At 41.2% G+C, this 11,814-nt stretch overlaps 1 protein-coding gene across 1 annotated transcript; it reads right to left on the bottom strand.

The window, feature by feature from the left end:
- Positions 1-1,427: 1,427 nt before the first annotated feature.
- sec62 (SEC62 homolog, preprotein translocation factor) lies at positions 1,428-11,248 on the bottom strand. The gene is made up of 8 exons (XM_066681618.1): positions 11,120-11,248; positions 8,060-8,168; positions 7,552-7,657; positions 6,593-6,806; positions 6,406-6,501; positions 5,954-6,014; positions 5,585-5,704; positions 1,428-5,457 (listed from the first exon to the last, which is right to left on the bottom strand). Exons 1-8 carry the CDS (start codon positions 11,153-11,155, stop codon positions 4,979-4,981), a joined length of 1,221 nt encoding a protein of 406 aa, XP_066537715.1. The 5' UTR covers positions 11,156-11,248; the 3' UTR covers positions 1,428-4,978.
- Positions 11,249-11,814: the final 566 nt, after the last annotated feature.

Below are 11,814 nucleotides of genomic sequence, written 5' to 3' on the forward strand. Positions count from 1 at the left end.
TAGCAGTCCCATAGCTCCAAGGGCCTGGAGGTTGTGGGTTCGATTCCCGCTCCGGATGACTCTCTGTGAGGAGTTGGTGTGTTCTCCCTGTGTCGGTGTGGGTTTCCTCTGGGTGCTCCGGTTTCCTCCCACAGTCCAAAAACACACGGTAGGTGGATTGGCATCTCAAAAGTGTCCGTAGGTGTGAGTGTGTGTGTGTCTGTGTTGCCCTGTGAAGGACTGGCGCCCCCTCCAGGGTGTATTCCCGCCTTGCGCCCAATGATTCCAGGTTGGCTCCGGACCCGCCGCAACCCTGAGCTGAATAAGCGGTTACAGATAGTGAATGAATGAATTATTTTCCAAAAAATACTTAGACTTAACTTTGGCCATTGTACTATCCCATACCTGTCTTTATTGTTGTAAAATTCCACTGTCCAATATATGGGTTTTGAATAGTGGAATTTTACAGATCTAAAGAGAAACATGGGATCAATGGGACATGGGATGCAATGATGAATGTTGTTTTGGCATAAAAATGTTTTCCCATAAAATATTTAGACTTAACATTATACATCCCTTTTGTAATACATTTGACCTCAATGAGTATATTTGAATTTGGTTGGTGAAGCCATAGTCCACTCAGACTGCATTATAGTTCTGTAAACTGTATCCAGATCAATTTGCTTCAACATGCTGATGGTCTGGACAGAGTGAGGGCAACTCTAGTGAGTCCTAAACCCATATATTGACTGGACACTGGATACCTTTTCCAAAATACTTCCCCTAACAGTCATTTAACTAAGTGGCAACTGGAATCCCATTTCAGAATACAACCTCACTGCACATATGTGTTATATGACAATATATTTAAATGGGGTTTTGTCCACTAAACATAGCTGTACTTACTAAATTAATCAGTGAATGAATGAGTGAAAGTCTAAGCAAATATTGCAGCAGTGCAATTGGGCATTCCATAAGGTGGAATGGAAAGGTTTAGTATTGTGCGCGAGAGACCCCGGACGTTCTGAGAAGCTCTCTCTCAGGATTGACCACACCTCCTCTCTCTCAGGAGTGACCCCCCCCCCCCTCTCAAGACTGACCACAGGAGTATTTGGAGAGGGGAAATCATGGTTTGAAAACACTGGTCAGGTTTTGATCCCTGCTATAATTAGTGTGGAACAGTGGAGACCAGGTTTGTTCTTAAAGCCTCTGTGAATGGAAGGAGTGCGTCTCACTGTGGTGAAGTAGCTCCACTGCAGGCTGAGGAACTCTTAAGAACACACTGTGGGGAACCTGCAGGGTTTTACAGGTCAACTTTCTGAGGGAGTACTCCACCACACTCTAAAAATTCACTTTCTTAATAACAATGAGATAAAGATTAAAGTAACCCAGTCTTTTCTTCTTGTTTATTGTAGTGATTTAAAAATGTTAATAAATCACAGACATAAAATAAAGCAATAAAAGGGTAGACTAAATTAGCATTCTATGTTTTATTGCAGGGATACAGGGATACTTTGACACTTATATTCCAGATGTGGCGCAGGACAGTTCTGAGTGATATTCTGACAAATATTGATCTGAATATGCAGAAGACAAGTTCAGCGGATAAAATAAAACAAGAACAATCAGAAACACGCAGCATGGTTTAAATACACCATCACACAGCAGGCCGAGACAAACACTGCAGAACAGCAATTTCTCCCAATTTCCAGAAAAACTAAGGAAAATAAAGTTAAACAGCTCCCTTCGCGACAGTGCTCCAGAGTCGACGCAGAGCAAGGAACAGAAGCAAAAAAGCAGTTTGACCACGCAATAAAGTCCTCGTCCTGTAGAGGGCGTGATCAGTGTAGATCTGGCCTGGACAACTACTTATATGGGAATTGAGCCAACCCACTACCCTTAAATGAATCTCCAGCCACACCCACAACTCCTTATATGGTCATGACGCCCTCTACAGGACAACCACAATTTCAGAGCTCTATACAGAGTGATACCTTTACTGCTCTGAAATAGATTGGTTCTTTTGTCCAAAGGAATTTTTTTAATTATTCACCTACAAAAGACTGACCCACACGAGTGTCCAGTTGAGTCCGAGTCAACATTCATCACAACAATAACAACATCCTGAAGACCGGCAGCAAGACAAAAACAAAACCGAATGTTAGTGAAATCAACGATATTTCCTCTTCACCTGAAAACACAACACAGTAAGATTCGATCCACGAAGGAAAAATTAAACGCTGATGAGCAGGAAATGTAAACAAAAACGATCCTATGCCTTTAATGTGGATGTATCAGCTGATGGTTTACGTTAGAAAAACAACAAACACCAGAGAAAGGATAAATTCGCATTACAGATAACTTACATACCCTTTAAAAATCAAAACAAAAACAAAGGACGCACCCTCTTTACTCCTGGCTTTTTATATAAATTTATAGAAACAATACATTTTTCTATTTCTCTTTAAATAGCATGAAAGATGCACTACAGTGATATAAAATAACACCAGAATTAATCTCTAATTAGTGTGAAATACATTTAATAAAATTATTATTCTTTTTATTATGGGACGTCTTGCTGAGCAGCTGCACCCCACATCGTACAACTCGGCTCTGAAATATCCAACTGAACATGGAGGGTCTGCTAAAGCTGCTGAATAAGTAAAATAATATTAATAAATATGTAAAACATGTGGAAGTGTTGCAGTCACCACGCATTTTGGGCATCATTCAAAAAGAAGGATGGATCCAAAATGAGAGGTGAGACAGATTTCTAACCCTAGGGTCTTGTAAAATGAAGAATGATTTTTATTAAATCTGTCACATAACAGAGAAAGCATAAAGCTATTTATATTTATGTTTTCGTTGCAGGTCAGACCCTTTAGCCCCTTTCACACACGCCCATTAACCCAGATTCATTACAAATTTTACCCAGACTTTATCCTGCCCCCAGGTCACAGTCCGGATTATATCTGAGTGACTGCTGTGTGAACAGAGTAAGGAATGTTCCGGAGAATCACACTGTATCCCCTGCACAGACTCTGCCCCTGTCTGGACCACATATTGCACAGGTCCCTCCCCTGTCAGGGTCACATGCTGAACAGGCCCCGCCCCCTGTCTGAACTACATGGAACATAGTTGTGAGAACATGTCTGACACTGAACATCTCCCATTGTGGGCTACATGTGTGAAAAGTTCACCTGATTCTCCAGAGTTTTTCCGAGTTCTTTCATGAAACTCGCTTGAGACAGAAAGTCATAAATGTATAAAGAGCAACCCCAAGACATCCCTTTGTCTCTCAGAAGCTCAATCAGGATCAGCGCCACAAAGAGGATTCCATTTTCATCTTAAAGCTGTGTTTAACATCTTCCCCTCAAATTGTCGCCTTTACCCACTAACCTCCCTGGATTTAACAGAAGAGGACTTTGTGTTATATTAACTCTGTAAACATCTGAGGGAATTTTTAGGGCATTAAATAAACGTAGTCTGACCATGTACCGTGTGCGCATTTGTGGATGAGAGTGTTTTTTGGCACTAATTAAGCTTTCCATAATCCAGTCACCCATTATTTTTTCACACCCAGTCCAGCTTCTGCAAATCAGACTTCACTCCTCACCAGCGGCCGGACAAGCTCCAGACTAGTGTTAAATACTAACCCTTTATCATGAATCCGTCTTGGAGGCAATCACACACAGAAAACGAACATAAACAAATCCATTCATTTAACATCTGCACAGTATTGACTATTGGAACGTCCCTAATCAGGAAGGTGGAATAATAAAATGTTGGTCCAACTCGAGCAAGAGCTAGCACCGATACAGCTCAAATGACAGGGAGCGTAAATCATCACACAGAGATTATGTGTTTCCTTAGCAGGAAATGTTTAACGGCAACTTCAGCACGTTCCCCGTCTCAGACCAATTGTGAACACAGACCAATTCTTTCTGAGTCACAAAACGATCAGACTCCAGCTGTACAGCGGAGAACTGCAGCTGCTGTGTGAAGTTTGTAGACATGTTGCAGGTTGAAGGTTCTAGAGCAGGGGGAGAAATGTCACCACTGTGTATATTATCAGAAAAGAAGAAACCGCTACGAACGCAGGTGTTGACTAAAGAGGATTATACTGCGTTATGTTTTAGGTTTCAACTTGAGCATGTTCCCCTTCTTCAAAAATGAACAGAACTCAATTGAAAACCTCAGCAGCAGAAACGCAAATCAACACAAAGATACAGAGAGGGACGGGAAAATGAACCAAAAATAAACAGCCTTTCTAAACTTCAAACTGAAATAGGGGTAACCAAACAAAACGTTAGAGGAAAAAACAAACAAAAAGCCACTGAAAAACGTGCATTGTCACCAAAGGCATGTTTCTACTCTCAGTTTTAAAAACTATTTTACATCTTTTTGGTGGAAGAGCTTAATCTGAACGTGAAAGTGATTGGGAATCCACTGAGAACCATTTTAAATCTTACATTCAGCACCAGAGCTAATGCTGGAAACAAGTTTATCCCTCACAGCTGTGCACCTAAACACACCATCTTTTCATTATCAGAGTGTTTGGACTTGTCGAGTAATTGTTACGTTTCTAACACATTGCTCACTGAAAACGATGATCACTGGGGTTTTTGGCAGATAACATTTTTTTGCAGCAGTTAAAGCATTCCTTCGTCTTTGAAAGTGGGGTCCATTCTCGCTCTCAGTGAGGTTTGGATATCCATCTGATACCTCCACAGCTGGAAAAAAACATTAACACAGAGTCATAGACAGAGTGAGACGGTTCTATAGGAATAAGCATGTTTCTAAACAGGGATTTAAAAATAGACCAAAAAAAAAATAAAAGGACACTGAAATATATGCATTATCACCGAAAGGCATGTTTCTGCTCTCGCTTTAAACCTCTGACCCTGTTTGTAAGTTTGATAGTGGAAGATCTCAGTCTGAAAGTGATGGGGAGCTTCTCTCTGTCTCTCTCTCCTAAAACCGGCACTGATCCAAGTCTTTATGTGTGAACAGTCAACCCTTTCCCCTCCTCCGTCTCCTCCTCCTCCTCCTCTTCCTCCTCCTCATCCTGTGTGTGCTGCTCAAGCTCTTCACGTGTGATCATCTCGAAGTCGTTTCCGTTGCTGTGCTGCGATCCCTCATCCTCACGTCTCTCACTGTCCTCTGTGTCTGAATTCCTTCGCTCCATGTCCTTTGCTTCCTCTTCATCCTCCTCATCTTCCTCGCCCTCCTCCTTCTTCTCGCTGTCCGACTTGTCCTCACTGTCGGATTTCTGCGCTTTGCCTCCGTCCGTGGACTTACCGTCTCCCTTCTCTCCGCTGCTCTTTTTGCCACTGGAGCGAGGGCCTTTGTACTCATGAGTGTAAAGAGGACGAAACGAGTCGATGAAACCGACGTCAGCCGTCAGATTAGGCAGGAACCAGAAGTGATGTCGTCCGCCCGTCACCAGCCAGATGATCAGGAACAGGATGCAGCGAGCTAGGAACAGAACATCACAGCCATGGTTGGAGCAAAGTAAAACACAAAAGGTGCGCCGCAATACGTGCAGCTCCCGACATGACCCTGTCATGCTCAGACCCAATGTGGATAAGGGATCAATTCTCACCGACAGCAAGGAGCAAGATACTGGCGACAAAGCAGCCAGCGGCGACACTCAGGTAATAAACACCGACTCTCATCTCTGCTGGCCACAGAGGAAACAGAGTCGCAGCAATCACTGCTATCACTGCAACACACACACACACACACACATCAGATCCTCTCTCACAGAACAAAGGAGTTTCATTTAAACAGTAAAATCAATGGAGTCCATCTCTCTGATTCACATGTATCCCGAAGAGTGGAGGGTGATCCTTATGGATCACAGTTTAACCTTGATCCATTACACCACTACAAAGAACACTGCACAGAACATTAACTTAACTCCTTATGTAAATCATCAGTGCAGGATCTGCTCCCTGCTCGAAGCACCTACCCAGGATCAATCCCATGGCGAAGGTTTTGAAATGAACCGGGTCATAAATCCACACATACACCTGCAGAGCACATAACAGGACGGGGGGGGGGGACGGGGGGGGGGGGGTGTTAGAGAGATTAGAGTTTTCCCATTGTAGACCTGTGGGTGTCCTGTAGGGGGTGTCTCATTCCTACACGAATTCATTTATAAAGTCACTGAAATACACTTCATTTTCTATAAATGTATTTTTATTAGTATTACATCCAAAAATAAAACATACATGATTTAATTGTATTTATAAGGATTTATAAGGTTTACCCCCCATTTTTGCTGATATTTCACCCAGTCTCCCGTTCCCACATAAGCCTTTAACTCCAGTACTCCAGTAACTTCTGCTAGTTCAGAGTCACCGGACAGGTCAACACAGGCTGACCAAATCTGCTCTAATCAAATAAAACAAAACGTCTCACCTCGTTCCCATCCAGGAAGATCTGATCCTCGTGAGGCTCCAGCTTAAACTTCTTCTTTGCGTCCTTCTTTTTCTTTGGTGATCCTGGGCTGTCATCCTACAAAATAAAAGCATGCTTGAACTTCCAGGATAAGGAGGAAGAACACAAACACGCACCAATATACAAATACACACAGAAAAACACTCACACTCTTTTCTTTCTTGGTGTCTGTGACATCAGTGTCCTTCTTCTTCTCTTTCTCCTTCTCTTTTTCTTTTTCTTTCTTGCTCTTTTTCTCCTCCTCTTTACTGCTGTCACTCTTAGCCTTCTCCTTCTCTTTTTCTTTCTCTTTCTTTAGGTCCTTCTCTGGCTTCTTCTTCATCACTTTCAGGGCTCTGTGGAAGAACTGCTTCTTCAGGAGCCTACAGTAAGATCAGAGATTTTTAAACATCACACACAAACATTTTCAAACACATGCTTGAGTGACACAGTGAATGACACCACATGTAGGTGTAAAGCTACACCTAGGTGTAGGTGTAAATCTGCAGTAAAGCACAGCAGGAGAGGACATGCAATAGAAACATATAACAATACGTTGTTCTGGAGCCCACAGACACACACACACACACACTTTAAAACGCTGCGTTCATGTGAGAGAGCAAAAACGAGGTTAAACGCAGCATAACAGACAACGCGCGCAGAGAAATAAGAGCACTGAGTAAAAATGGAGAAAATGAGAATGGAGAATAAAGTGCTCCTCACTGCTGTGCACTCGGGGACAGGGTGAACAGCGAGCAGTTCATTATTTAAAGAAACATTATTTAAATAAATTTACTTTCTAATCCAGACTGTGCGGATCTGGGTTTTGAGACTCACACATAATTTATACTGTGATAAGCTCACAATTCTCTAGGAGCCTATACATAAAGCACATGGTTTGATGGTCTTATTTTACAATTTTATTATTAGTGTCAATCAATACCATCCTCTCCTCCAGCAGGTGCCCTTTTTACAACATAGAGCCGATGAAATATGTTAGAATCACTACTGAAACAAGGTTCTGGCTTCAGTAGCTGTGTGAAAGCTGGTTAAACGAGTACTGATAATGGTGTGTGATCATGTTACGGCAGTGTTTTTGCATAGAGAGCAGAGCACTGCAGGAAGCACCTGTTGCAGTAATCCACCACTGACTCCCTGGTGCTGAACAGAGCCTCCTCTCCCTTCTTGGCTTTGGCCCATTTAGAGTCAAGGAGACAGTCCACAGCTTTGGAGGCTGGTCCAGAAGACAGGACAGGAGACAAACATCAGTCACTAACAGCACTTAAAGGAAACAGATGATAGCTTAAAATAAACTGTACACAGCCACAGAAAGAAAGGCAAGGACATGAACACAAATGTTTTCTATTAGGTGTACAAACTTTTTAAATGTTTTTGTGTATAATTGCAATTCAGAATTCTGTCATTTGTCATCATGGTAACTGAGGTGTCATATTAGAAATCACCATTCTCATTTTATTCAACAAAAAAACCCTACCGAAACCAAAGCGGCAAAAATGAAATTCCCAGACGTGTAAGTAGATGAAGAATGAAAAAATTAACATAATTTATTCTCTAGCTGTTGCCAAAATTCTTGTATTTCTCATCACAAAAGCTCAGTAGAATCCAGTGCACTCACCCACAAAGTAGTCGACTCTGTGCCCCATCATGTTGGTGGACTTGGTGGGGCAGTTGAAGCGTAGATACTTGGCCACCGCCTTCTCCTCCTTGGTAGGTTCACTGACCTCCTGCAATAAACAACAACAAATTCCTTTATCACCTGCTGTAGCTCTCACATACAAGAATTTGACAGTAAACAGGAGAACAGAAATCACCATTTCAGTTCGGAGACTCCCTCCAAACTGAAACCTGAGCTCCATACGTTTGGAGACGGAGGCTGCATTCATATAGCAGGTAAAAGATTCACTTATCTGATCTGTTTCTTCATATGACACAGGTGTGTGGTTTGTGTGGCTGTGTTTTTCAACTTGAAACAGCACAAATCACACTGAATCTGACTTTTTAAAATCAGATTTGGGGCATTCGATCTGTGGGAGTGCAACACTGTCTGACCGGTCAGATCTGAATTCAGGTGACTGTTACATCGTACTGGTGCTGAGAACAATCTCCGGACTACTAGCATTTTCTTTTTGTAAAGAATATTGGAAAATGAAAACTGTGTGAAACATCTTAATCCAGGTTCCTGTCTCTCATTTATGAGAAAATAAAACTTGTATGTATCTTGTATGTAACAAACAAGAGAAGAGTTTATATTTTTGTAGTTTTATATCTGTTTTATATTGCTTGTGTCTGTATGAAGCTGCTTAAATATGGACGATAGAAATATTAAACTCAGTTTTCCAGTACTTGTCTCCTTTTTGGAAACCTTGTGTTTGCGATAGACCCAGGATATTTGTGCTTAGAGTGAAGTTTGTGTTTTAATTTTCTTTGCAGTCTTTAATTAATACTCTGTTTTCAACAAAAATCTCCTTTGGAATAAAGAAAGGGGCAGTGTTGTGATACAGTGCTGCAATAAACCACCAGTCTGGTCCCATTCCTTCAATTCAATAATAAACGGGCGCGTGTGGGTCAGTTTGCAGCATGATCTGTTCAATCTGATGTCAGATACAGGTCACATTATACAGAGAATTCATTCATTCATTCATTATCTGTAACTGCTTATCCAATTCAGGGTCGCGGTGGGTCCAGAGCCTACCTGGAATCATTGGGTGCAAGGCAGGAATACACCCTGGAGGGGGCATTATACAGAGAATGTAAACAGCAGAATATCATGAAATCAGATTTGGGCCACTTTTACCGGCTGTGTGAACATAGCCAGAGTAAAAGCATGTTTTAAAACTCAATAACTCAACTATAAGGCAGCCAAATTAATTTAAATCATAGAGTCATCGGCTAAAACCAGAGCAGAGTTTCAGTGAGGTTTCACACCGTCCTCTGTGTCCTCTTTCAGTCCAAGTGCAATTAATCAACTACAGAGGGGCTCAGGAAGGGCCAGAATCAGAGGAACGCTCAGATACGAACATCAGGGACACAAGACTGCATACAATATAAAATCTGTAACAAACCAGGGTAAGATCCAACATATAAAGACCATATTTAGATCACATTAATTTTGTCATTGCCTCAAAAGATTGCAACTGTGATCTGCAACGAAAAGCAGAAAACAGGCTCCAGATAAGTACCACCTCCCATCACTGTGTAAACAGGTAAAACAGGGCAAAATATCAAGCCACATGCTACAAAACATGGAAATGGAGATGTTTACTCAATCTGCATGACGTTATGTTAAAGATTAGTTGTCTTTCTCAAGAATGTGCACTACAGCATTCTATTCCTAGCTCTTTCACACTGAAGAAAAATATAACCCAGAGCCAAGAACCCAGACACATGGAGGAGCAGGATATTTCCTTCAAGCTGATGACCCTGAATTTCAACCCAGTTGCGTCACTAGGTTGGTGTGTTATGTTTAAAGGCCTGTGGGAGATTAACGTTGAACTCTGACCACTCTCATCGATCTACCATAAGGTGCGCAATCTAAACAAGAGAAAAAACAAATACTGTAAAAGAGAAATGTTATACGTGTCAGTGTTTTGTGTCATATCACCCAGCACCAACCATACAGTAACACATTATTTCTACGTTTTTATGAAACACACATATTTATGAATGTTTTACACTCTAATTCATTAACTGTGGCGAACGAAACGTTTAAACAATTTTATAGAAGTACATTGTGCACTAGTCAGATAAAATTACAGACCTGAAGCCAAGCAGGACTTCAAAGACAGACAAATAAATAACAAGCAAGGTGATTAATTTGGGAAAAACATGCATTTTTCACTAAATCCAGTCTTACATAACAGCAGTCAAGCAGAATGCAGTCTTGGGAGAATATGTTTGGAGCAAAGCTGTGCACATTAAAACTACAAAGTACACCTTCAAATAAACTTAGAAATATTAAATAAATAAAAATTCTACAGTAATGCAAGAAATGTTTGCTGTTCTTAGTAAGTTATATTAAGCCAAATTAATCTTTTCAAAATGCCATATTACAAATAATTATCTGCCTGTAATTTTAGGGAAAACGTTTCAATTTCTTTTATTTTACACTGCAATAATGGATATAGCTAACGGTGTACTTAAAGTTATGTACTGAAACTGAAAGAAATGGTATAAAAGTTAGAACGTAACAGTTTCTTTTTAATCGAGCTTGAGGCTAATTTCTGCACATCAACAACCACAGATAACAGCTGGATGAGTAAATGAGAAACATCCTGCCCTTATTTCTGTGTAACTCTGAGATATGTTATGTTTATTTCGCCGTGTTGTCTGAGGTAAATTAGATGTGGTTATCCTCCAGGCTAACATTTTTCGCAGCGCTCGAGCGTTAAAACCCCAAATCACGAGAAAATAAAACACACGGAGATCAGAGGCTCGTGCTCGTGCCAGCGCATGAGAGCCCGTTACGTGGCCAGAATTCCAGGCGCGAGCCGCGGTAGCATTAGCGTCTCGGCTAAAGGAGAAGCACCGCTCAAAAACACGCGATGCTCGGATAAACTAAGCCGCATTCCGCGCCCCGTGAGCCACGGACCCGAGCAGCAGGCCCCGCCGGGATGGGCGCCTGGAGCCGGACCGCGCCACGCCGACCTCAGCCGCTAAGCGGGGTTCAGTAACGTACCTGGACTCGCCTCCTCTGTCTCCTGCGCTCCGCCATGACGCACCGCAGCGACCACCTGACCGCCAGGGGGCGCTCCAAATGCCGCGAAGCCACAGGCCGCTGACGTCAGAGAGAGAACACTGATTGGTCGAGGGAGCCTGTGACCGACAGGACCGGCTCCAACATATTAAAATACCAAAATACCACAAAAAACTAAAACATTAAAATACTAAAATAGCAAAAATTCTAAAATACCAAACTACTTAAATAAAAAAATATGAAATACTAAAAAGAAAAAAAAAAAATTCGAATACAAAAAAACCCCAAATTACCAAAATACTAAGAATGAAAATATTTCAAAATATGAAAATACTAAAATACCAAAATAATAAAATATAAAAATACAAAAATACCGGAAAAAATATTAAATACCAAAATATTAAAATACCAAATTATTAACTATTAAAACTATAATGTTTTAGTGTTTTAAAATAATTAAACCGTTATAATTCTAAACCTATGCCTCAGTGCTCCAGCAACACAAGAGTAATCAATAAACAAAATAGTAAAGTAGCCGCTTTACATATCTCATCAGATTCGACATTTTTGTAAGATTATTTTTAAATCTTTATTTAGTTTAGGTTATATTGTTTACTTCCTCCGGGTGCTCCGGTTTCCTCCCACAGTCCAAAAACACACGTTGGTAGGTAGATTGA

The sequence above is a fragment of the Hoplias malabaricus genome, chromosome 9 (genome assembly GCF_029633855.1).
Source record: "Hoplias malabaricus isolate fHopMal1 chromosome 9, fHopMal1.hap1, whole genome shotgun sequence".
In the NCBI taxonomy this organism is placed as follows: domain Eukaryota; kingdom Metazoa; phylum Chordata; class Actinopteri; order Characiformes; family Erythrinidae; genus Hoplias; species Hoplias malabaricus.

Excerpts from the sequence above, each read along its gene's own strand:
- sec62 (XM_066681618.1), bottom strand. The coding sequence starts at position 11,155 with ATGGCGGAGCGCAGGAGACAGAGGAGGCGAGTCCAG. Across the intron at positions 8,169-11,119 it reads GACAGAGGAGGCGAGTCCAG|GAGGTCAGTGAACCTACCAA; the intron begins GTACGTTACTGA and ends TGTTTATTGCAG. Across the intron at positions 6,015-6,405 it reads TCTTCCTGGATGGGAACGAG|GTGTATGTGTGGATTTATGA; the intron begins GTGAGACGTTTT and ends TGTGCTCTGCAG.